Source organism: Anguilla rostrata, chromosome 10 (genome assembly GCF_018555375.3).
Source record: "Anguilla rostrata isolate EN2019 chromosome 10, ASM1855537v3, whole genome shotgun sequence".
In the NCBI taxonomy this organism is placed as follows: domain Eukaryota; kingdom Metazoa; phylum Chordata; class Actinopteri; order Anguilliformes; family Anguillidae; genus Anguilla; species Anguilla rostrata.
This window is the reverse complement of record NC_057942.1, coordinates 27,774,432-27,802,131: the sequence shown is the minus strand read 5'-3', so window position 1 is coordinate 27,802,131 and position 27,700 is coordinate 27,774,432. Positions and strand designations below refer to the sequence as shown.

Here is a 27,700-nt window from a genome sequence, read left to right as displayed (position 1 = left end):
TCCTTGCTTGCTTGTTACCTGTTCCTTGCCTGCCTTATGCTCCTTGCCTGCCTGCTTCTTGCCCTTTGCCTGCCCTTTGCCTGTTGCCTGCCCGTTGCTCGTTGCCTGTTGCCTGTTACCTGTTCCTTGCCTACTCTGTTCTCTGTTTTTTGGGATTTTTGTATTTTTGTTTTCCCGCATTTTTGAGGTTTTTTCTTTGTTTGTAATAACCGCCCTGCGAGGCTTTCTGTTCCCTTTGTTCCCCGTTATTTAAGTAGTCTTTGTTTTTTCAACTTCTGGAGTTTTTGTGTTCTTCCTCGCACTCTGCATTTGGGTCCATTCCCGCGCCCCACCCTGACAGAAGGATCCAGCCAGTGCTGGACCCAGCAGAGGTTTTTCCCTCTCCCTTTTTCCTTTTCTCTCCTCTGGGTTTTTTGGTTTTTGTTTATCATGCCACCGGGGTGGTGGAGTGACCCAGAGGACTCGCCACCCAGCGACTGGGAGTTTGACCCAGTTTTCACCCTTGAGCCTCCCAGCGCCCGGCGCGGGCGGTCACGGAGGCGCCGTGGTCGGGCTGCCTCCCGGTCGGCCAGACCCCCAGCTGTCCGGCCAGTGGATACCGGCCCTGTGTCTTTCGAAGGGTCTCGACTGGTCATCTTTCCAGGGCCCGGCCCGCGGGGGTCCCGCCGGTCCCGTCTGGCTGCCCAGCCGGGTTCTCTACGGTTGGGGTCCGCGTTCCTGTCCCTGGCCCAGCCCAGACGGCAGGGGCCTCCGTCCACTCCGCCCCAAGTCCCGGAGGGGCCTCTGTCCACTCCGCCCCAAATGCCCAGGAGAAGCCTCCTGCTTCGCCCCGAGCCCCGGAGAGGCCTCCGAAGCTGCCCGGTGCTCCTGCCCTGCCCAGTGCTCCTGCGCCCCCTGGTGCTCCTGCGCCCCCTGGTGCTCCTGCGCCCCCTGGTGCTCCTGCGCCCCCTGGTGCTCCTACGCCCCCTGGTGCTCCCTCGTCCTCCGGTGTTCCCTCGCCCCCTAGAGTCCGTACGTCCCCCGGTGTTGTCGCTCCCCCCGGTGTCGTCGCTCCCCCCGGTGTCGTCGCTCCCCCCGGTGTCGTCGCTCCCCCCGGTGTCGTCGCTCCCCCCGGTGTCGTCGCTCCCCCCCGGTGTCGTCGCTCCCCCTAGTGGTCGTCGCTCCCCCCCGGTGTCGTCGCTCCCCCTAGTGGTCGTCGCTCCCCCCCGGTGTCGTCGCTCCCCCTGTGGTCGTCGCTCCCCCGGTGGTCGCTCCCCCCGTGTCGTCGCTCCCCCGTGTCGTCGCTCCCCCCAGTGCGTCGCTCCCCCGTGTCGTCCTTCCCCGTGTCGTCTTCCCCGGTGTCGTCGCTCCCCCAGTGGTCGTCCTTCCCCGGTGTCGTCGCTCCCCCAGTGGCCGTCCTTCCCCGGTGTCGTCGCTCCCCCCAGTGGCCGTCCTCCCCTGTGTCCGTCCTCCCCAGTGGCCATCCTTCCCCCGGTGTCGTCCTCCCCCCAGTGGCCGTCCTCCCCCTAGTGTCCGTCCTTTCCCTAGTGTTCATGCTCCCCCCGGTGTCCGTCCTCCCCCCGGTGTAGTCGCGCCCCCTGGTGTCCGTGCTCCACCCAGTGTTCTCGCACCACCCAGTGTTCCCAACCGTGTGTCTGTGTTCTCTGGCCCCCGTGTCTATTTGTCTGCCCGCCTGTTTGTCTGCCTGTTTGCCCATATGTGTGTCAGTCAGTTTGTTGGCCTGTTTGTCTGCCAATGTGTTCTCCCGTCTGTCTGCCTGTCTGTGTGTCAGTCCTTGTGTCAGTATTTGGGTTCACCCCTTTCCCTCCTTGTCTCTGACCCTTAGTGTGTCTGTCGGTGTTGCAGTGTGCCTCCCCGCCTGCTTGTCCCTTTGTTTGTCTTTGTAGGTCTCCCTGTGTGGTTCCCGTGTCTGCGTCAGTCTGTTTTTCTGTCAGTCTCGTTCCTCCCCAGTGTGGTGTCAGTTCCAGTTCCATGTTGAATTGAGTCCGCTCGGTGTTCAGTCTTGTGTCAGTACCCAGTCCAGTGTTTTGTCTTGTCTCGTTACTGTCCAGTGTACTGTCTAGTCACGTCCCTGTCCAGTCCTGTGTCTGCCCCGAGTCCGGTTCCTGAGTTTTCCTTTTTCCCGAGTCCGGATCCTGAGTTTCCTGTTTCCCGAGTCCTGTCCAGCCCTGAGTCCTGTCCCGAGTTCCAGCCCTGAGTCCTGTCCTGTTTTTGTCCACTCCAGTTCCTGAGTCCTGTTCCTGTCTGTGCTCCAGTTCCTGAGTCCTGTTCCTGTCTGTGCTCCAGTTCCTGAGTCCTGTTCCTGTCTGTGCTCCAGTTCCTGAGTCCTGTTCCTGTCTGTGCTCCAGTTCCTGAGTCCTGTTCCCCTGTCTGTGCTCCAGTTCCTGAGTCCTGTTCCCCTGTCTGTGCTCCAGTTCCTGAGTCCTGTTCCCCTGTCTGTGCTCCAGTCCCTGAGTCCTGTTCCCCCGTCTGTGCTCCAGTTCCTGAGTTCCTTTTCCCTGCTCCCACCCTCTAGTTCACCCCCTCCCAGGGTCGGCCTCCTGGGACATCAGGAGCCGTCCCTTGGGGGGGGGGGGGGGGGGGTACTGTCAGGGTTCTGTGTCTTCCCCTTGTTATTCCTGGTTGGGCCGCCAGATGGCGGCACCTCTGCTTTGTCTTGTTTAATTGTTTTATTGTTTTCAATTATCCCATTATTAGTTGCTTATTGTCTCGTGTTCCCTTCCCTCCCTGTGGCCTGATTGTTCATTGTGCCCTCCTGTGTCTCGTCTGCCTCAGGTCTATTTAAGTAATAACCGCCCTGCGAGGCTTTCTGTTCCCTTTGTTCCCCGTTATTTATGTAAAGTCTTTGTTTTTTCAACTTCTGGAATTTTTGCGTTCTTCCCCGCACTCTGCATTTGGGTCCATTCCCGCGCCCTACCCTGACACTCATTTACAGATGCATTTTTACTGTAAAAATGCATCTAGATTAGATAGCAACACATGATAGATAGCATTGCCTGTAATGTGAAATAGTTGGATGACCCTTCGCTCAAATTCCATAAATTCATCTGACCAAGGCTCAGACAACTTAGTAATTAGCAGATGGGCTACCGTTAGCTAACATTTACATACCTCGACATCAGGGGTTACATTGGGATTTGGGAGGTGGGTGGACCCTGAGATCCGCTGGGAGGTGGGTGAAAAAAGGTACAAACCAATGAATGTCTCAGCTCAAAATAGTTGTATCTTTAATGTATTGTGCACATAATTGTAATTAAGGAAAACAATGTTTTAAAAAGGATGTATACTATTGATGCAAGCTTTCACATAAAATATTTCAAGTTTACTGAGTGTCATTAATGCTGAGAATTTTTTTACCCACGAAAATAATCGGTCATCCTCCTCTTTTTTCCTCCCTTTCTTCCTCCTTTATCCATCTTTCTTAAACTGTCAAATTGAAACAAAATAAAACCAAATTTTCCTTTAAACTAGTCATTGATCTCGAACTGTTTTAATTAATTTTCAGTGATTAAGAAATATGCAAACGATCTGAAGCAATTGGAAAGGGACACACAGCTTCTTCGCATTGTGTTAGGGAGATTAAATGATAAATGCGATTTAGAAAAATCCGTTTTAATCACTAATCAGTGGCGGAATCTTCCCCTGATTTTCCTTGAGTATCAATGCAATTCATGCACAAAATAGGCTACTCAATAGCAATACTATCATATAGCCAGCTCTCCCCAAATAGGCAGTTTTAGCGAGTAGCCTAGGCCTTATAGCCTACATTTATTTTCATTTGCAGTACGAAATTGTGCACATTTTTAATCAACATTATTATATATATATAACAATATACTCGAATTCATGACAAATATATGCAATGCATAGGTTGTAAACAAAATTGATGTGTAGGTTTTGTTTTTGCTGGTTGTTCTTAAAGGTAACGCGGTAAATAACAGACTGGTGTGGCTATCTTGTTAAGTGTTAAGTGTAGACTAGCTACTTGGTGATTAAAACGGATTTTAAACGGATAAATTGAATTTATGATTTAATCCCCTTAACACGGTATGAAGACGCTGTGTGTTAGGCTACTTGCCATTTCATTAGTCCGATCGTTGGCACGCTTGATAACAAAGGAAGAATGACTAATGATTAGTTTAAAGGAAAGTTTTGCGCCCCACCAATTTTCAGCTCACCTGTCGCCGCTGTAAACGTTATCTCATAAAAAACACGTTTTCAACGTACAAAAATGCCAAGTTACTCACACATACAAGACATACACCTTCTATAACTCATTCATTAAGACTGCCATGGAAATGAAGGCTCCTCGGATACCTTCAAATGAGAGAGTAAATAATGTGCCTTTAAGGAGGATTTGTGTCGAATTTCTGATGTTACCAGCCTGTTATAGTTTGAATTGGGCCATCGCCATGTTTTTAAGAAAATGTATTTGTATAGCAAAGCAGCAGTGTTAATCAGTAAAGCTTGATCATACTGTAAAATTTCAGATAAGGATAACCGTAATTCACATGCGTTTCTTAAAGGATTAGTTCACATTAAAGGGTTTGTGTTAGACCCAAGTTTGCTGAGTTACAAACCACGAATAATATGATAAATTGGGGGGTTCAAGTTCCCCCAACTCATGTAACGTTACCTACAGTTCACTCTCTGTTTACCATTAGCTACGCTACCTAAATAGCATTGACATTGAATGTCAGAGCAATATCTGCACTTATATAACGCTGTGTATTTTTCTGTCAATTTTGGCTCTTCTTATCTGTGCAAAAATGCAAAATCCTACGTTAACACAACCTCTGTGTCTGATATTAACCTCTTACCCACAAGCACATAATTGGGCATGTGCATAAAATTAAATGGAAAAGACTGAGTTAATGATCTTGAGTTTTAAAAAAAATCGTAGGCCTGTAAACAGTATGGTACACACCATGCCTTGAAAAAAGTTCCCCCCCAAAATCTCTGTTCCCCCCCCCATTCACAGCAGTGTAGATCCGGGACTTGGGGCCTGCTGGCTCTGTTATGCTATGCTTCCTGGCATGATTTGAGTACACTTGTCCCCTTAGAGGGAAGGGTCACTGCAAATCAATGCAAAGTTATTCTGAGTAATTACCTTTATCCTATGATGAAACATTTCTATCCTGATGAGTGTGGTCTCTTCCAGGATGACCATGCCCCCATCCGCAGGGCTCAAGGGGTCACTGAATGGTTTGATGGTACAAATATCATCTGAATCATGTGCTATAGCCTTTGCAGTCACCAGATCTCAATCCAGTTGAACACCTATGGGAGATTTTTGGCCGGTGTGTTAGACAGCCCTTTCCACCTCCATTTTCAAAACACCAAATGAGGGAATATCTTTTGGAAAAATGGTTTTCCATTCCTCCGGTAGAGTTCCAGAGACTCTATGAAGAATTCCAGAATCTGTGCCAAGATGCATTGTTATTGTTCTGGTAGCTTGTGGTGGTCCAGCACCTTACTAAGACTCTTCATGTTGGTTTTTACTTTAATATGTCACCTGTCTGTATATATTCTGGTCTAGGATTGCAGTTCTGTTGTGATAATAATGGATATAAAATTACTTGTTTTCTTCAATCAATCAACGTTATTTTTCGTCAGTCAAAGTTAATTAATCATGAAGGACGACTTTCAGCTTTCATTCCTCTCATTATTTATTTCACCAACAACTTCTTCATCCAGTTTATCAACGAGTTTTCGTCTCCCTTTATTTCCTGGTCTTGATGAATTCGTCTGTTCGATGTCATTCTAGGCTTGTGAAATGTACCTTTACTAAAAGTGTCTGATAATATGTAAATTGATCTGAATGAGGTGATTTAATATTGTGTCCGTGCTCTATTTTTGCGTAGCACTCGTTTTAATTGTGCAGAATAGATTTGAGGGAATGAAAACGTATTCCAAGGGTTACCGAGTAACAAAAACACCTTCCCTTTGAACGCTGTTATGTCTAGTAGTTGACACTTAGTGGCGCTATAACCACGTTAAAATTTCGTACATGTCCAGGAAATGCAATGGGTCTACCCAACACAGCACCATGCAATAGCGTCGCATGTGTATTCAGTGCCTGGATTTATAGAAATTCCATGACTGATCTGACATACGTTTAAAATGATAAACAAACACACATAAGCCCACACGCACACACACACACACACACACACACACACACACACAGTATATAGGCCTATGGTGAGTGTGGGACGGATAGCACAGCAAGATGGCGAAAAAATGTGTTTTCTTTTCAAATTATAGTAGAACTGGTAGTGTTGATTTGTGTAACTTAAGCAAATTCAATTTTTTGTTGAATTTCATTTTTAAATATTTCATTGGTTAATAGTCTATAATATAATATGAATTTATTATTTAGTTGCAGACCTATACGCAAAATAAGTATTCAGCAATTTGCCATGAGTTATATTGATTTAGAATAATCGATTTTATTCATTCTGATCCATTTAAAGGGTTGGTAAAGGAATGTATGCGTTGTTTAAAATGCGGCATGTAGCATACTAACGAAACAAAAATGTAAATTTAAGACATTATAGAATAACGTGACCTTAATATTATTGTTGTCAATATTTGGCGAGGAGATGATTTTCAGTGTATGCAAATACATTTAGAAAAATGGACGCATTGGGAAATAAGAAGTCATGTTATATTCTCACACTTCTGTGCACTATTTCTGCTCCTGAAACCGGATTATGTTTTAAGCCTTAGATCGCACGATTTATAAAATATAAACTAGGCCTGTGTCTGCATTAGGTTGGACGCATAAAGTCGTGTTTTATGCAATTCTAGTGCATATTTTGTGTTGTTATTTTGTTGGTCTATAAATGTAAATGTACCCATTCATTCAAAATCACCATTCATTCTTCAAAGAAATGTGAAAACTTCGTAGCATGAATGCATAGTTAATATGCATAAAATCAAAAGCTACTCAGCCACAGTGTTCCCGTAAATTTGCAATTAACGGAAATATACTACTACTGAGACTAGACACTAGGCTATTCAGTCTGCATTGCGTCAAGGTAACTTGAATAAATTCCGAACGCTAATTTTTGACCTCTCTTTGTCTTAGAAAGGTCACTCAGTTTATCTTCCACCAATTACATCGTGAAATAATACGGATGTACAACAAACAATAATAAAAGAACAAATAATTTAAAGAAATATTTTAAAGCGAGTTCGGAATGTGTTCTGCTCTACAGCTTCCGTCCACAACTTCTTCCATTGTTAAGAAACACGAGCTCACTGTCCATGTTCGGCGAATGCACCGTTCTTGATAACAAAATTTCTACCGTCATTCCAGATCGTCACCGTGATTGGGCATTCAGACGTTGGCCACAACTTGGTAAAAAAGTACGAAGCATATATTTTCTACCATATTTTCAAATTACAATGACAACAGTATAATTTGGAAATATGTCTGAGGATAGTTTTCAGTATGCTGATCAGGCAGTCATTGTATCCTTGATGCAAAAATACATTTAAAATAATACAAATAAATAATTTAAATGATAAATATTAGGATGCATTTGTGTCATTATATAAATTGAAACCGTGTCTTAATTGAGGGTGTAAATGATAGATTATGTAAATCAGAGGGCATTGCTCTTAAGCATAGCAGCCTTATCCCGGGTATGTTCATATTAACTGTTACCTATTTGTAAGGGTCTTGATGGAGTAACTTACCATGAGCTATGCAACAATTTTCAAGATAAAGGCTCTTGATTGGTATTTCCCATACTGCACGCGCACTTTTGCTCATTCAGGTAGGCTATAATAGCCCATTGTAAATAGGTTTTGGGTGAATACTTGAGGAAACGCATGTCATTATACATGTGGTTGTGCAAAGTTGAACACGTCTCCACGGGTTGTGTGTTGCACCCGTATTGTCTTATTCATGCTAATGTTTTTTTCACGTATCAAGTATAACCGTATCAAGTATTACTGGTCTTAAATAATTTTTGGTCATTCACAGAGGTCCTTCAACCCTGAAGATTCCACATTCAGTCTTCCCTATATGTAACGGTCAATTGTACAGATCTAAGCTACATACAATTGGCAAAAAAGTGCCATACATCATTACGACCCAACTCACTTAAGGGTCTGTGATTGGGGATTATTGTTATTGCAATTTATCAGGTTTACTTTCATTTCGCATAACTAAAGAATATCCAGCAACACACTCCATTCTAATAATCTATAAAACCTAGGCTACGTTCTGCCCTTGCAATCGAGCAGCCATCACATGTTGTGGGGAGAAACTTAAAGAAAACGAGATTACATTAGTTGTTAATCAATATCTACTTTTAGATTTGGAAATGCAACCCCTTGACCTGTGTTGGAAAGGATTTCCCCTTTTGTGAAGTTGAAATCTCTTAGTTTTAGAATCTGAATTTCAAATACAAAAAGAAAACGTAGTATAATTAGAAACATTCCGAGGTACAGTTTTGGGGATTGACTCGAGAACGGCTTCATTCGTTCATTGTCCTCTTATTTCGTCCCTGTACTTTCTCCTGAATCCGCTGGGTGGCGATCAATCAAAAACACTGCGACGAGTCGTCCAAGTCAAAGCAGATCCCCAGCCGCCTTTCAAGCAATAAATTCAGCGGAGATAACCAGCGAAGGCGCCAGGTGAGCAATAAGAGCGGGCAATTGAGATGGATTGCGACGTGTTTGCTCCTATTACCTAGCGCCACAATGGTTACATATTAACCATTTTATATACAAATAAAGATATACCACTGATAAAGTCACGTCAGAGGTGGGAATGGATTGGGAATGGGATGCATGTTTAGTTCCGTCTCCCAACGTAGATTTTCATAGTGGTTCTTTAGGCTACTGTTTGCACACATACTAGACTCGAAAAGGTTAACGCATGCATTTTCCACTACACGAATGTTAGCTGTACCATAATACACGTTGTGTAGCGAGCTGGGGAAACAATCAGCAAACTTCTATAAAACCAAAACCATGGTTTAGGATAGGCCACATTATATTTCTTTACAACACTAAGAACATTGTGTCAATTTTCATCGTTATAAGTAGAAACATTTCATAACTTATTTCAAGTAGCCAATATTAAGTAATCCACCAAGGCTTCTCAAAGAAATCTTTTAGTAAGGTCTATGTTTACTAGCCATTTGGTGCATGATCAAAATTCCAACATGCACTAGAATCCGTTGCCTATTAAGCTTAGATAAAACATAAAAATAAAATGTAATATTAAACTGGTTGGAAATTTGGAGATTAATATTACGTTAAGTAGCGGGTACATATTGATTACTTTCTCAACACTAAAGCAACCAGTTTGCCGCAATGTAAACACGTGCAAAATAAACAATAGGTTTGAACAACAATAGCTTCGATAAATAACTCTCATTTTACATGTTATATTCATGTGTGTGAAATCCACAGTACACTCTAAAGCATTATTGTGTCAAAAATTCAATTTAGAATGCGAGTTGTATATGATTATTGAAGACAATACAGAATACAACATTGAAATTAGCTTACCTCAGCTTACCTATAAGAAACATAGGTATGCTTATAACAAAGAGTTACGTTGATTAAGCAGTTAAGCAATATGATGCTATGATGAATATGTGTCATTATTGTTTTATATATTTATTTTACATAAATGATTTTTTTTTTTACATGTGAAAACTTAGGGCTTAAGTGTCTTATACAAATAGGCATGTGTAGCCTATTTCAAATACTCTATTATATATATTGCGACGTCAATAAATAATCAAGTGAATAAATACATTTAAATAAATAATATAAAATGCAAAAAAGAAACTTAAAAATAAAAGGCGGCCAAAAATGAATTATTTGAATTTAGTTTTTAAATAAAACACTTTACTATGCAGAAGCAGATAAAGACACATTGCATTTCAACATTTTATTTAAACTTTCAAGAAACAAGTCTAATGTTGTTAATAAAACAGGAGCAAAATATGTAATACTAGATACCCGAGGACAACTTTAGAACACAAATGAAACTTTAGAAACACAAAATAAACCTTCATTTTGAATAGGTTTCGGCACTTTTACTTCCAAGCTGCAGTATGGCATTTCATAAATCCATTCTTTATAACACACAATTAAAGAAAATGCTGAAAGAAAGAAATCTTCATCAATATTCCAAGCCATTGGTGCGCTGAATTGTCACTTAATTTCAACAGTAGCACTTGAAACACCAAGACAAAAAAACTACGATGGCACATGATGTTGTCTGCAATAAGAACTATACAGGCCGGAAGAGGGGCGTCGGGAGTGGTGGAGATTTTAGACACAGGTAACTCCATACGAGACATATGGATGTGGATGACTAAAACAAAACAGTTCACTATCGTTTACACTGCTATGTACATAAACAATAAATTAATGACAGAACCTCGAGACTTCTAATCGATATATTTACACGCAATATCAAATAATTACATAAATACTTTTTATATAGATATTCATATTTATAGTCCTGGATAACATTTGTAACGTCTCTGATTTTTTCCAATTCAATAAAGATACGATGGTTTGAGTCAAATGTACATTGAAAAGCAGTAGGATAAGGACATTTTCAGTTGTGATAACATATATTCAAAGGCAATTTAATTTCCCCTGGCTTTAATTTCAGACATTACCGACAAAATATACCAGAGTTAAGTATCAAAACCACAACAACCAATTCAGCCTACATATTTAATTCATTAATTAGTCTTCTCCCAGCACCTCTAAATATAAAATAGAGATCGGACGTAGCAGCAATTTAACAAGTTCATGACTCTAATTCTTACAAACAGTTTCATTTTCAATACTTGTGGGGTTCAAAGAGCGGGACAATTCAAAGTTTTTGTCTAGTGTAATAGAAGAGAACTATACACCTCAAATCTTTCAACAAAGTGCATTAAAAACTAATAGGTTTGCTAGGTCTGTAAGCCAAACTCTCATTAGCCAGAAACGTATCCTTATCGTCATCAGAATTACGCCCATTATAAATTGCATTAATGCTGATTTGATATTTTATTCTTTTATTTATCACTTTCTATGGAGACAGGCTTCGTGGCCTGTCCTGTTTCGAGTCTAGTCCACTGACCAGGCGTTGAATACTTTGTAGCTCGTTGGTGGAGTCTTTCTGAGAACATGTTTTTGGCGAATGGGAGACCGAGCCCGATGATAGGGTCGAAGACCGGCTGTTGACTTCAGAAGTGGAGTCCAGGTTTGCCGATACGGGACTTGTTGCCATGTTGTTTTTTTCGATGGTACTGCCGGGCATTGGGGGTAGACCTGTGGTGAGCAATGTACTACTGTCCGGCACACTCATCGGAATAGTGTAAGGGTTGTATCGGAGTCGAGGGCGCACTGCGTTAAGAAAAGGATGGCGGTGGACCGACGAAGAGGCCGCCGTGGAAGCGGCTGCGGCTGCTGCCATATAGGTGTAGGGATAAGGGAAAAGACTTCCAAATGGAGACATTGCGAGGCCCTGCAAACAAAGCAAGTTTATTAAGTGTCTGGTACCGTTACATTTGAGCTGACAAAAATAAAGCTTAACAGACCATTGCAACCTTCAAATGAATATCAAGCTAGAAATAGGCCTAGGCCATGTGGCAAACGCATAAAACGCTTTGAGTTGGCATGAAAATGCGAATACAGTAGTTCAAAAGCTTACGCAGTCAAATGTTCAGTGTTAATTCAGCTCAATCAGGGCATTTTTATTAGTGCAAAATTTATAAAATGTAACCTGTATGAGCTTGAAATGATTGTTGATTTTACACTAAGTATTTTGCTTTATAGGTTAATTTACAAATACCAAAATGGCACAAGCAATCACTCTTCTATTACTTTTTAGCATTTTAATTACGAAAATAAAATCGTTACTACCACAGTAAAATATCCAATGTTCAATCAACTCTAACAGTAATCACGAGTCCAACAAAGACCATATGTACTTGACCATAAGAGTTGATTTAACATTTTCCCGTGTAACGTGTGTGTCCGCGCGCACGTTCGCGTGTGTGTATTTAATAGAACTATTATTACTATTATTATTTTTTGCAAAGGATACCAACAATATATTAGAAAACATCTAATATTACAAAGGGATTTCAATGAGAGTGCCCCCTCTTAAATGGCGAGTGTGTAAGAAACGGAAAAGAACTTACAAATATTTAAAGCCACATTCGAAAAATAAGGTGCAATATGCAGTATATGATATACAATATATCACTGCGTAAATTGCCTTGACTCCCCATTCATTACAACCGTGTTAATCTGTCAGAAGACATCTGAATGTAGGTACACATAAAAGTTACCATTTTAAAGAGGCGTGTTGCCTAATTATTATTGGAGCTGATTGATGATCATCGAGTCCATTGTCGATTGTGAATATTCTACATTACAAATAAAAATAGTATAATCAAAATTTGCTGCACAGCTTACCTGTACTTCACATTGCCTATGCTTTTTGTTGACAAAATACGAATATAAAACTGTCAATGTAACAAATGTAATGTTGTAAATAAAGAAGAGTTGCTATCTTCGGATACATACTCATACTGCTTTCTTAGCACAGAGAGGTAGCAAGCTAATTGTGAAAGAAAATATACAAATGTATGCATATAAAGAATTACCTGTGACGCAAGAACATGTTGCTGGAGATGAAACGGCAGCCCATGTGTTCCCGTGAGGCCTTGAGTTGGGGACGCAATGCTGGCTGTGTCCATGGTACTGACCCCTCCAGACGATACAGCTGCTAGTAAAGGGCCCATGCCTGCAGCCGCCATGTTGGAGAAAGCACCTCCCATGCTAAACTGACTTGGGTGCAAGAGAAAAGGATGAGCGCCACCCAGAGGGTTGAAAAACTGCTGTCCTGCTAAACCGGGTGGAAATCCAAAATTATGCAAATGAGCTTGATTTATGTGAGCGCTGCTGTCAGTTTGAACAGTCAAGGGCGCGTAATTCTCCTTGCTCATAGACCTGCATTCTTCAGTTTTGGGTAGATCTTGCGCAGGACTCTTCAGTTCTTCCCCGCCCAAAGAGCGAGTGGTGCTGGAAATGATAGTAATAGGGCTCTGCCTTGAATCCGCTGGACTCTTCTCAGTGTTCGTTGCGTCCTCTCTTTCCCGGCTTGTGGTATGTCTATTGGCGAACAGGTGCGCTTTGGCAGTGCGTGCCTCTTCCTCCTTAGTGTCTTCTGTGGTGGTAGAAATTTTGCTGGCCTCTTGTACGTCCTGTTGGTTTCCATCTTCTCTTTCCTCGTCGCTATCTTCATCGCTTTCACAGACTTCTGGCGAAAAGAAAGAAAAAGTTCAGTTATGCAATAGGTCGTAAAACGTTCCTGAAGAACGTTTACGTTCAGAGATTCCTGATATATACTTGATCGAACTTTTTTCTCATACCTTGCACGCTTTGTGTAGCTTTAACAATACATACGTATCCATATTTCAAAAACTGGATAGTCGACAAACGTGCAACAGCATAGTCACAGTGTGTATGCCATTTGGACTTTGAGTCGGATTTAACAGGGGGTAACTCCTTCAGAAGAAACGATTAAAATGTGCACTTGCTTCGTCAGACCCTCTGGTATTATCTACCGAGTCAAGAAAAAGCTTAAGAAAATATAGGCCTATGTATAGACTATATAAAAAATATAGACCATGTGAAATGCAGTTAGCCGTAGGATTAAGGTGTTCTGTAACATTTGAGTTTAAGGCCTAGTTATTTTAATATTTGCACGAAGCAATTTTATTGAACCGGTTATCAGAACTAAACAGAATAGGCATATTGGATGACCGATAAAAACAATTCAGTCTAATCACTGCCAGATTGAAATTTTCTAATAACATGCTTTTGAGATGGGACAACACAATGAACTAACTAACCTTTTAATGTTGGGGCTCCTACTGTTGATACTTGACCAAAACACTTGAAGGAACCCTGCTCTCCCAAAGAGTCGTCCGGCGTTCCGTCGTCTTTTTTCTGTTGCTCCTCATAGGACCTTATAGACTGCAGTGCCAATTGCTTCCTGTACATTAAACAAAAGTAGGTCCGCAGCTGTAAACGTTTCCCACATAAATGATTGGCAGTATCACTAGCGCGAATTAACCCATCTTCCTCCTCTGACAAAAAATAAAATTCTAAAATATAGGCTAGGTCTACAGGGTAACAATTATGTGATATTGGACCGTATTGTCTAAAATATATTCGTTTATTAATAATAATAATAATAATAATAATAATAATAATAATAATGAACGCCACATCAGAATCGTAATCATTATCACAATAAATTAAGGAGGCCGATTAATTAAAAGCTTTACAGTATAGCCTAGTACATGTGTCCAAAATAGCTCTAACTGTGTCTTAATAGTTTTTTAAAGCTTGGGACACTTGTTGCTGTGCTTTATACAGGCCGAGTTTTAAGTTTACTTCGACAGCATTGTTCATCGTTACCACTTCTTGATATGTTGCATATGACCAAAAAGAACCTTAGCCTACTCATTACGATGCTAACACTGCTAGCCATCAAGTAAAGTTAAACAAAATTGTTTACAAACGGCATAGCGATCATCGGTCAAAAGTCAAAAACATAATTTAGCATGAGTAATTCCCGATCCTGTCAGCTATTTCGTGTGTTAATAGTACATCAGAGTTACTAATGTATAAATAAATGCCATTTAATTAATTCGTCATATAAGGTGATTTCAAAGTTGCACATTCAAAATGGCCGCGTGTAATCTGACTATTAAAATAAAACTTTACGAAAATTGTATAACCTATATCAATCACAATGTTTACACCACTTTTCTCCATGTTTCTAGAGCTACTGTTGTTTTACACCAGGTATCGAGGAATCATTTGAGTTGGTTTCCGCTCAGCTTTTCTTACCTTTTTTCTCTTCTCCCATTGCCGGTGTCACGGAAACCTTTTGCGAATGGATTATTGTCAATTTTTAACTGTGTAATCTGAAATGTAATTGACATGAGTATTAAGAAATACACAAATATTTCATCTCGAATTTGTAATTTTTGCCAGCGATTGTGACAACCTTGTCTGTGACAATGGCTATGGGTCTGTCAACACTTAGCCTATAGCTCTGGAGTGAGAGTTCACATTTCCTTCACTGCAGTATGGACATGTTCGGCGATTGCAATTAAATAATATCCCACTAAACAAGTTTAGAACCAACATTACACCTATTTTCCGTACAACTAACCACATATCGTAAACTCGCACTGATGTTTATAAATGGTCTTTATATCGCTGAATGGCAGAGGTATAGAAGTTCAAACCGTTTTGAATTTTCTTTCAGTGGAAGTATATAAATGGAATCTTCTGCAGCATATAAAATACACTATTGATAAAAGATTATCGTTACTGGCGTCGATATAAGGACCTATGCTTTACTCGCCCAGCCGCCTGTTAAAACTGTGGGGGTAAGTGACCAATGACAGAAACTGAGAGTTGCCATGTCTTATCCGTTTACTGCACACAATACAGCACGGACAATTGTGCAACTACCATTATTTGGAGTCCATATATGAAATCATTTGTGCAGGTGTAGCCTATTTTAAATAAAGTAGGCCTAGTTTGTTCACGGGCACTACATCTGAAACTCACCCATGATTTGAGACCACAACACAGTCGTCCAGAGCATACATAGGCCTATAGCAAAATGTTCAGCGTTACACCAATCGTGTTTATTCGAGTCCAAAATAAATCAAATGGGCAACCTACTCTATCAGAGTAAAATCTACGCTATCAGTCGATTTAAAACTGACAATTACTGTGCAAACAGTGATATCCATGTGTTTTCATGACCATATAAAATTCTGAAACTGTTCAAAATGCTGGTTATCTGCCGTTTATTAATTTTTCTTCAGTATTATTATTTATCTGATCCGCGTGTACGTTTTTGCCTTTATTTTATCATCCCTCCTGACAGCATAGCGTACGCAAACTGAGAGGACTGAAAGCGCTAGCTACATGCTTCAGTGTTCATATAATATGAGTCAGGTGATAGCGATTAAGTAAAGCATAGTTTACGACACTTAAATGCACTGAGATGGGGCTGCATTCCTATGCAGAAAACGTGAATCAGTCCACGAACCATAAGGCTTGCCTGGAATGCCCTTTCTGACACGCGCTGCACTTGTCTGCGTCTTTCTATACTATACTTTTAACCTTTCACTGTTCATTCATTCTCACTGTGGCTTAACTGAGAACTCCAGTTGTTTACTTTACAATGTAGGCCAGGGCTTCACTTTATAATTGCAAACAAAGTGAATTTCCCACCACTTGGTCATTACCTAGCCTACATGAAAACGGAGTTTACTGTATTAATTTGATTTATGTATTTGTTTCTACTCTTGACATCCCCCTATAGTTTTCCAATCGACATTCATTTGTAGGCCTAAATGTATTTATCAAATTTCTATATTTATCCAAAAAAAAATTAAGGTCTATGATCATGCTACCCATACTATACACTACGACGTCGCCTGTTTTTTCACGCTTGCCTTGGCAGTATGAAGAGTATTTTCCAGCATGTGTGCCTAATAAGTATTTATTACATTTCACGCTTGACCCCTCCTCCAACCCGAACGGGCGGATTTTGCCCTTTTTTCCATTGCACAAACAAGAGTGCCAACAAGAAGTCTCCATTTTGATTTAAAAAAAAAAAAAAGTTACTTAACGAGCTCATAGCCCAAGCATGCTAATGTTACTTTTCTGCCCTGTAATTAATACCATGTCCCACACACACTGCAGAAAAAACCTAGAAATTATTGGCCAAAAACCCAATCCCATGTGATTACAGATAACTAAAATAATCCACATAACCCATAGGTAACACCTTCCTGAAATGACTACCCTATACTGAAAATACATTTCATAGCAAAGTCCAAATGAGGCACCGTTCCTTGTATTTAATGGACAATGTTTAACATGTACACGCTAGTAACATCTTAATTAAACGTGAGAGATTTCTACAGAGCAAAAAGTTCTAGTTTTGAGTGTCTTGTCTCATTCCAGGAGAATATTATATCATCATAGCTTATAAAGGAAGTGTTGTGGTGACATTAATTAGTGAATAGCCTATCCAGCCTACTTAGTGACCAATGTATCCAGACCCGGTTACATAAACGTCTTAAAAGAAACGATTAAATAAAACTGGGGAAGTTACTCTTACCTTATCATTTTGGTAAGCAGTTACAGCAATGAATTCAGTTTCGGGAAAGACGTAGGTCCTGAACGTACTATAGGGAAGTTTAAGGATGTCGTTGGCTCGCACGATGTGAAATCGAGGCTGATATTTGTGCATCGAGTTCAGAATCGTCTGCAACAGGAAACAATTCTAGATTTAAAAGAATAAACAAACACTGTTTCTTGTTCATTTGTAGTCAAACAGCATTATAAACAACATATTTTCTCATGATTTCGACATAGAATGCAGGCCCACAGCTTGAAATAAAAACAAGAGGTATTCAACCTTTTATTTTCAAAAGAAAAACACCCTTTGGTATTCTGATCGTGAGGTAAAACAAAAATTCATTATATGTCCAAATAGAATAGTTTATCTTGTTTTCTAATTGGTAATGTTTTCTTTTCTTGAATAAGTTAAAAAAATAAAACGTTAATGCATGCACTTGACCAATGTAGGACCTTGTTGGCATTTCTGTTAAATGAATAGCTGTTGCTGCTCTTACGAATTCATTTTAGTTTTTCAATATCTATTTAAGAATATAAAATGAGCAGAATCAGATTCTTAACAGAAACATTATTATCAACATTATTGTCCTGACAACATCATTAGGCTACTACAGCTACTACTACTATTACTAGGCTACTAGTACTAGTAGTACTAGTAGCACTACTACTGCTACTACTACTACTACTAATAACAATAACAATAATAATAAAAAAGAAAAGTGTCTTTGGATGCAAGTGAGCACAATTATACTTACAAATCCATGCTTGTCGGAGATGTTGTTCGTCAGTTTTAGTTTGTGAAAATTGACGACTTTTGACATCCACTGTTCGCCAGTCGCCGGGCTGTCCGGGTGAATGTACATCCGCTTTGGCATTTCAGGGTCGGCCTTCCCTGCCACCATCCAGCGCGAGTTATGGAATTTATATCTGCAGTCGTCGGCTGCGACAATATCCATCAGCAAAATGTACTTGGCTTTCTTGTCCAAGCCAGTACACCTCACTTTAAATGGTGGAAACATTCGCCTTGGGAAAAGAGAAGAAATTATGGACTTAAGTTTCGTTTATTAGGATAAAAAGTCTGTATATTTTTTAAAATTTATTTATTTATTTATTTGTTTTTTGCGAAAATGTTTGTAATGTATACAATCTGAAAAACGATATCTTAAAACATCATAACTTGTATATTGCCGGTTTAGTGGTGCAATCCGTGTTAGTAACGGTTAGTCACGATTGCGTTTGGCTTTTGCGTGATTTACTACGGGTGCATAGCCAACCCTTAAATGTAATCAGCAGGGTATTATCTGATAGTATCTCATATCTGCACATTTCTCTGAAACATTCCTGAAGCGTTTTATAAGTGTTCTCTGGACTGCAACATGTTATGACAAATGTGTTGTTTATGATAATCATACTGCTGGCAAAAAGGTACTACATGAGAAGTAATCACACACACACGTGTGTGTGCGTGTGTGTGTAGAGCCTCAAAATAATTAAAGTTTTTATTTATAACTAGGTCATGTTGAAGAATGAACGCGTTATGGTTTCATGCACAGTAAAATGGTTAATGTTAATTCAACTCGTCAATTTTATGAGAGTTAAAAATGAAGAAAATATCCTAATATAAAGTTTCTTTTTATATTTCTTTATATGTCCTAATATAAAGTTGCTTAAAATTTAGCTTTATATTTAAAAAAATGATAATAATAATATTAATAATAATAATAATAATAATAATAATAATAATAATAATAATCAAAGCAAAAACTGAGAAGAAAGTGACAGGAGAACTTAATGATGTCTGACTCGCCACTGTCTCCAAGTTTATGTTTTTATAATCACCAATTGTGCCATAAAATAAGTTGAGGTTAAACTGTTACTACGGAAGGTGTCGTTGTGCCCATTTATTGTTTGGGTTTGGTTACATTTTATCCCTTGTAAAGATTACATTAACATGCAAGAGGGCCATATAAATTAAACTGATACTGTCGCAGGAGTACAACAGTTTGCAAGTCGAAACACTATTCATTGAAATAACAACCCAGCTATTGGGGAAAATGGCCGAGTTTAAAAATCACAGTTCAAAACTTGACTTGCCGACATTTTTCCCTTAAATTAAATTATGAAGTGAGGCGATGCCGTTGGTAATGTTAACATTAAAAAAGCAAATTCCTGCCTTGTCACATCCCTTCTTTAAACAGGCAAATACATTTATTATCTATATTTGCTTTACCTTCCAGATTTTGTGATAACCATTTCAGTGCCCCGTTTGTGGAACTGTTCCCAAAGGTCCTTAGCTTCCAGGTGAACTTTAGGGTCATCTTCCACTTCTTCTTCTGGTTCCAATGTTTTCAGAGGCCTTAAGTGGGCAGCTGCGGCAGCAGCCTGGTGCCCTAACGTGGAAAAGTGAAGACTGGTTTCCGTGGCGCCTACCAGCTGATCCATGATGGGCTTCCCGAGTGCACCCGGGAGAGAAAGAGCGCCGTTGGGAGGCAGTGCAAGAGTCGGGAAGAAGGGAGGCTGGTGGCCCAGCATTGCGCTCATAGCAAAGTCTGGAGCGCGGTGAGGTAAAAATGGATGATATGCCATACTTGTTCCTGGAATAACTGGATCTCTCATCGGGAAGCTCATCCACTTAAACACAAGATTTCCAGTTGTATGCCGTTTTACTTTATTTACGCGTAAGCTGCAGAAGAAATGTTGATTCTCGGTCTGATTCAAATGTGCATTTCTCTTTCAGGTTAGCAAGTAAAAAAAAAAAAAAAAAAAAACCACCAACAACAAAACAAACAAAAAAAAAAAACGATTCACAATCTCTGAATGTGCATCCCGGTAACAAATTACAATTTAATCTAAAGGATTTTTATTCCAACCAAATTGTTGCCATGGGAGATTAAGAAATCCGTTTATCTTTTGCGATGCTGTAAAATATATTTTTGAATCGTTGCTGAGTCTACTGTTTGTACGTTGTCTCGTCAGAACATTTTCGCTAATAATAAAGCTGGCCAGGCGAATCACAGTTATTTAACTTGCTGTTGTTGGCGTTCCTGCTACTTGAAAAATGTCGGTATTCCTTTAAAATGTGTTTAATCTCTCCCTGGTTCCAGTCCCGTAGTGAGAAAGATGTGTTGAGATGTTTCGATTGAACAGACCAATTCGTCTCTTTCCCTGTTCCATACGACACTCACACGCACACGCTTTCTTTCTCTGTCTTTCACGCGCACACACACATTCCAAAAAGGAATAAGAGAAGAAAGGAACGGTCCGGTGAAAGCGGAGAGGCGAGATCTCAGCACCAAGGAATTCTCTGCGCTTCTGTGTCCCGTAGGCTCCAGAGTGTATGGATGTGTTGCATGTTGCGAGAACCAGGGCCCTGTTGATTGGCTCTTTGACGCTTTCGGACCAATTGTGTGGCTTCGTAGGCGTGGTTTTGACAGGTCGGGTGGAGGGAACAGACTTCAGTTATAAAAAGAAGGTGTCGGAAACGGTAACGCTGCAACGAAGCATCACTACTCCTCTCCATGCCGTGTGAATATGTCAACATCATTAGGGCAAGAGAGGGCCGGTCGGTCTGTGGGACCGGAGAGGGAATACTAACCCAAACCTCCTCTAGGTGGCTTTGTTAATAAGAAATCACTGTATTATGAGCACAGCAGGAGAGCTGCCCGTTCACCGAGACACTTGCATTCCAAGCACACGTTTGCTACTTTGCTGTTAGCACACGTTTGCTGCTTTGCTGTTGGCTTTAAACTGCATAGTTTTAAAGGTACGGACTATATTACGAGAAAAGAATAATTACAAGGTATGTGTAATACATATCCTTGTTATACTGTTGAAACAGAATTGAATGTTAGTTTGTTTTCTTGTTATGGTGATGATGATGATGATGATGATGACGACGACGATTATTATTATTATTATTAGTCGTTTTGTTGTTGTTATCGCTGTTGTTTATATTATGATTGTTTAACGGTCGTGGCACATTTTAAGTCGTAACGCCTTTTCGATCAACTTTTGTTAATCCTTGTTTTATGTAGGTCTAAATTTATCGAGGGTGAAAGTATAATCCGTTCAAAATGCGAAAAGGCAATCTTCTTGTCTTCTAACAGTTGGCTATATCATGAATTTGAGATGAATGTTGTCGCAATATAAAATAGCAATCCGTTCAAAATGCGAAAAGGCAGTCTGCTTGTCTTCTCTATGTCGATATGATTGCTATTTTATATTGCGACAACATTCATCTCAAATTCATGATATAGCCAACTGTTTACGTTCATGGCCATTCTCAGCCTATCATCTCCAGTGGATGAATGTATCGGTAATAATAATATCGAAAGGGATCGTTTAGTTTTATATGTTTCCTTGTGTTTCTGACGATAAGAGCTTTGCGGGCAGAGACAAACTAATTTAACGAGGTGATTTAATTACGTGGATATGGCGCCAGGTGGACAGCAGTGTCTCCGGCTGTTCTGAAGGATAACACTTTCTTTTTGCACTAATCCGTGGGCGGTTAAGCACGAAGGCTGCAAAACGGGCCCGTGTGTGTGTGTGTGTGTGTGTGTGTGGGAACGAGAGAGAGCCCGCACACAAACACGTGTGTGTGTGTGTGTTCAGATAGTGAGACAGTGAGCGCAATAAAATGAGTTTCAATGACTGGAGATAGGAGCGGAGCATTTAAAGTGATTAGGCGCTCTAGCAGTGCATTTTTGACGCAAATTTTTAAGAGTGCGTGGCGCCAGCCTAGTGACGTCCATTTCAGTGCAAGGGTCTATATCTTCCTCAGTTCACATAAGAGCAGTTCTCAGATCTATGCAATGCGATGGGTTTATATGCCATGATGTCGGTCATAATCCAAGCTATATAATTTAGTATTGCGGCAAGAGAATTTCATACAAGGGTAACAGTCGTTGTATTCAGTGAATTTTCAAAAAATGTTTTTATGTACAATACTCTATATGCAAACATGAGTTATTGAATATTTTATTTAAAACTTTACTATTTTATTGAACATTGCTTATTCATTATTCTGAAGTGAATAGTCATTCTATGAGCGTTATCCTTCAGTTTCGTTTGGTATATTAGTTAGGCTAATTTTGTCACATCTGTGGAACTAATCAAAAATAGAACATTGAGACTGGGAATTAGTTATTTTAATTTAACGTTCCATTAATGAAGTACAATTTATGTCAATTACGTGTCTCTTAGTCTTAAGTGAAAGCCCCTGGAGACCCATGTTATGCGTGAGGCCAGGCTAATCTCGGATCAAACGCATGAAGGTGTGAAGTCTCTTAGTCTCTCTTTGGCTGCCTCATGCGCGTGATAAATCTACACTGGCGCCGACTACGCATTGGATGATTAATTTGCAAGTCAACAACAGGGAGTCGACGATGGTCAGCCATCTTAGTTAAACATTGGCAAGTTAGCAGTTCATCCAGGAGCCCTCTGGCCGAGACGTACTCCTGTCTCGAACTGTAGTAAGGTAGAGTTCTTTCTGTAAGTAGGGTTTTGTATTGGACGATATACATATCCTTCTATTTCGACATAATAGTACTCTGGTACAGTCAAATTCTTAGTCAACTCTATACACAATTTACGAATATACGCCATTTCCTTGACATTCTTATATATACACAACATAAACTATGTTCTACGTTTTAGATTTTAGTGACATACCAAAAGATTGAGATGTTGATTCAGACACTTGTTTTTGGGAAAGAAAGTCAGACGGTCTTTTCTCTAGGACCCGTTATTTGAGTGTGCTGGCATCTGAAAGTGGAGTGGGTGGGAACGTTTACTTTGACGGGTTTGGTGTAAATATTCCTTTTGCACGTGTGAGATGGGGCTTGTGCTGATTACACGCTTATTCTTCTTTAAACTTTCACCCCTATTTGCAGCACATTTCAATTTAACAGAAGGTGTTGTCAAGAAGGCTTCAGTGTTGACACAGCAGTACCCATTCTTTGTCAGAGGCCACCGGACTTAATTAAGTAAGCAACCCTCAGAGAATAGTCAATACACTATACACTGTATAAACTTTTACAGGGTCAGTGCACCGAGGGACTACGGGCAGTAAAAATGCAGGCTGGACGCGTGTGGATGACAGCGAGTTTTCTCTCATTGATGGACGTAGATCGCCATATAGGCATACAAAAACGAAGAAAAACATGTATTGCGCCGGACACCGAGGAGTCCAAGCCGAGTAATTGAATTTTGAAATGAAACAAAATCCCCCAACAAATGTAGAGAAATTGCTCAACTGAAAGTGGATACAGATGGCAGAACGGACCGTCTGTTAGTATAATGTAGCCTATTGATTGGCAACAAGAAGAAAAGTAAGCAAATGTGATTGTCTATTTATTTTTGGACGAGCCTGAATAAGCAATGCTTATTATATTCGTGCTGTATAATTAAAATCAAAATCATTATCGCGGCCCTCATTTGTATTGAATTGTGAAAAAAATAGGTTTGCTTCTCATTCAAGTAGGCTCATTTATTTGAGTGACCTTACAATAGCCTGTCAAATGAGACCATGAAGCAGTGACGGGAGTATCAACATCTGTGCATATGTCATCTCCCGAAGAGGGGGTGGTCCATAGTATCTGACTGGACAGGTAATCGAGACGGGACGCCACGGTGACATTCAGTACACGCAGATGACCCCATTTGAGGGTCTAAAGGCATGCCACTTGCCTCAACACTCGCCCCGATTTGCCTTATGCGAAATTAGAGAGAGTCAGAGCCCTTGGAACGATAATGCATTTGTGAGGGTCAAACACAATGTTTAAAATTAAATTTTACTTCTTTCACAGCTAGTACGAAGGCTGTGAAAGAAGAGAGAATATTCATCTGATATTTGGGGTCATATCATAGGCCTGACATCGGGGTTAGCTGTGTTTTTGTTGGAAAGGGCGATTCATTCAAAAAAAGTCATTCTCTTCGATTGTCACATAGAGCATGTAGTTTACCGAGGCTTACGCTTTTGAAGACTGTCTCCTTATCAAACGAAAACTTCTGACCCATTATAACATTAAAAAGCCCACTTCTTCTCCTACGTAGCCTGATGTTGGAAACATTACTGCATGTTTGACTGGATACGACGAGTTCGGAAGCCATTCATTTATACATTTCTTAAGGAAGGAGTTGATGTCCAGATGTCAGTCACCGGGCCATTTAATTCCTTATAATGAAACAAAGCTCTAGGCCTGGAGCCGCACACGTCCCCGTTCAAATGTTACCGGGTTTCTCATTTCCCCAGCTGTAAAATAATCCCCCTATTTACGCCGCCTTCCTTCCTCTTTCCACTCTCCCCTTTTATGCTGGATTTCCCTTTTTGCAAGTTAAATGTCTGTTAAATTGTTACTTTAGAGTTAAAAAATGACACAGAGTTCTTAAAATTAACATTCCTATTTTTTCAGAAATAGGCCATCGGTATAAATAATTGGTTAGATGAGCCGTGGAGTTATTTTCTTGCCTATGTATAGGCTATGGCAAATCTTGCATTCTTGAGAAACATCAACACCTTAAGATTGATGTATTTTGGCTATGTCAGTCTTGAGTGCCTAAAGATGTGTCTCCAGTCATGTCGTACCAAGTGCATTGAAACAGTTAAAACTAAAAATAATTAGGAATAATGTGAGAGGAGGTGCCTAAGCAATGTTTCCCGACGGACGTGTTTTCTATCGGAAGTAGACCAAAAGTGAATGTTTGAGAAGCGTAGCTGGCTATCTACAGTTCTTCCCATTCGTAGGCAAATTTGAGGCAGCGTGAACGAGTTTCTGTTATAAGCAACAATGTACAGGTGCAAAGCGGACTTTTCTCATAAGTTGAACATTGTGGTCTCCAGCTCAAACAGCCTTGTGGTCAACAATATACTAAGAAACGATATGGTTCAGATATCCTAAGGATGCAATACACCTGCATTGCTTTATTAAAAAAAGTGGTCGAAATACATTTGTAAAGCTTGAAATTAAATAACATCCGTGGCATTACACATGCGATTATTTTATATATCGATTTATGAATTCGTTTTTGATCCTGACATTCTGTTGTCAGTTATATGCTTTGAATCGGGTAGCCTGCTGCTGCTGCTGCCAGGCCTAATATTAGGCTACTTTCAATATCTCTACTCCGACTACAACTTTTAAGTTTGTATAATAATAATAATAATAATAATAATAATAATAATAATAATAATAATAGTTTAAATTACCCAGACCCTATTTATGTGTAAGTTGCAAAGATAGAAATATTACTGTGTTCTTGTTGAAAATTTAAAAGGGTTTCCATCACTGCTGTCCTAGAATCCCTTGTTTGTTACTTACTGCTCTGATGTGCTGAAACAAAGCAATTTCATAAGATCCCTTAAAACTGGAGATTTCTCCTGTTGCCTCATGAGATCAATACGGTATGTCGCTGAGTCATTCGAGCAGAAAGAAAACTAAATAAATCTCATCTTAAAATCAATTCTGTTCGATATTATACAGACATTAGGTATTCGCCCTTTTCAATAATTGATTTGATTTGGAAAGCAGGCTGGACGATGGGCTCTTCATATAGTTTGAAAGCTTGTAGTATCGAAATACTCATTCGAATCGTAATCGATAATCGGTTGTCAAGATGGAAAATCCTTAAATAAACAACCTAACCCGTGCCAGATCTTCATAGTCCACATTTTTCTGCTTTCACCAATTTTGTCCTGCTTTCACCTGTCCATAATTTTTTTTCTGAAAATCATATTGCATTTGCCAGTTAATAATGATCATTGGTTGGAAGAAATGTGTATCATTGTTTTATTACACATTTTCTCAATGCGGCTGAGCTTTATTCCACTTAAGTAAAATGTGAAGTGACCGCCTTAAAATGATAGTGAACTCGTTCCAGCTCGATTGTTAGAAACTGATGTTGAAACACAGTATGTTATGTTTGGCTGCTGGTCTATACTTAAAAAAAGTAATTGACTAAATGGTAGCCTACTGATAAGTACGCTTTACAAGAAAAAAGGGTACAAATGAATGATTAAACTTATGTCTAAGGGTATGGTTTTATGCACATATAGGATACAATCCCAGTGACAAGTGTTGTAGGCTACCTTTCTATGCACTTTTTCGTACTTTTTTCTGAGACTGTATGTGTGGTTATTATTGTGAAAAAGTTAAATCGGCCTGAAACGTTCTTTTAACAGAAGGCACAATAAGCCTACGCATTGAGTAGGTTATACAGAAAACATCAAGTGAGTGTTCATACAAATAATAGAGTGTATATGAGTCTAATATGGGACTACCTGCACAATGTGAGATTTAATTTCACACTGAAAAATGTACTGTGTATGGTAACTGTCAGAAAATGCTGTGTTTCTAATCATACAAATATTCTGGATTAACCGATGCGAATAGGTGGTTACGAAATGTACTTAATAATCATAAATAGATTGCAGTATGTTTACATATACGAGTTTTTTTTTGTTAAACGCATTGCCTGTCATTACATTCGTAGCTGGACGCCAGAATTTGTCTGAATGGGCTAATGTGTTCAGTTAAGGGGGTGCTAAAACTTCCTTTGTCAGAGGCAAGTTGTGATATTTTTTTTAGTTGTCTGTTAATCATAGTCCCCATTACATCTACACGTCTCGTCTTTAAAAAGTGGGGTTTTATTATATTAATATATTTAGACGACAATCTATTACTGTTGCTGCGAAATCTTTCAGTTACATGTAGTGAGGCGGAATATAGCGCAACTCTTTAATTCCCGGTCGTTTATGGGCTTGCTATAAATCATGTTTCATGTTCCTGGACATCCATTGTGGTACATGCTTTGTTTGTATATCTAGATATTTACGCGCGGGAAAATAAATAAGCTAGAAGGCCGAATTAATTATCTATTTGTGTTTTTGAGTAGTCTAATGCTGGTTTGAGTAGGCTCTTACATGTACATTTTTGTTTATTATATCATTAAGACAACTCCATGCTTTCCCTTATGTTGAACATTGGCACTGCAAAATGTACCTCGCGCTCGATAGTTTGAATCATACAAATAGTCTGAACCATACAAATCAAACGGTGACCCCTAAATTACCAAACGGTTAAAAAAGAATAAACGAAAACACTCAAAACCTATTAATGAATTGACGGGCGAAATGGGGAATTCTTGTTCATCTAGAACGCCGTCATGTTTGTTCTGCTTATGTTTGCAACTTATGTTTAACGTTTAATTAGCCGAACCTCATGACATTTGAAACATAAACTATCCCTCTAACTTTATAAAGGTATGGAAAGTTAAAATAGAAGCCACACGAACGACAAATAAGTAGGAAGGAGTGGGGGAGTTCGCTTTACGGATGTTTTACATCGAGCCATTTTAGGTTTAATGAGGAGGTATTGTTGTAACTTTACGGACCAGGATGGACTAACTATGAAAGTTCTAATAGGAATAGGACGTGCGGAAGGATGATATTTAACTTTTAGAGTTAAACGATGTA

General features: G+C 39.8%; 1 protein-coding gene across 3 annotated transcripts; it reads right to left on the bottom strand.

Annotated features, from left to right (window-relative positions):
• Positions 1-9,893: 9,893 nt before the first annotated feature.
• Positions 9,894-20,767, bottom strand: LOC135233110 (T-box transcription factor TBX3-like). 3 transcript variants are annotated; one of them, XM_064296308.1, is made up of 7 exons: positions 19,460-20,767; positions 17,985-18,252; positions 17,210-17,374; positions 14,908-14,984; positions 13,902-14,044; positions 12,651-13,303; positions 9,894-11,503 (listed from the first exon to the last, which is right to left on the bottom strand). In XM_064296308.1, exons 1-7 carry the CDS (start codon positions 19,855-19,857, stop codon positions 11,066-11,068), a joined length of 2,142 nt encoding a protein of 713 aa, XP_064152378.1. In that variant the 5' UTR covers positions 19,858-20,767; the 3' UTR covers positions 9,894-11,065. The 3 variants fall into 3 exon arrangements, with proteins under 3 accessions (XP_064152378.1, XP_064152377.1, XP_064152379.1); XM_064296307.1 differs by having other exon boundaries at positions 9,897-11,503; positions 12,651-13,306; positions 19,460-20,764; XM_064296309.1 differs by having other exon boundaries at positions 9,897-11,503; positions 12,651-13,306; positions 17,210-17,356; positions 19,460-20,763.
• Between the last annotated feature and the right edge of the window lie 6,933 nt (positions 20,768-27,700).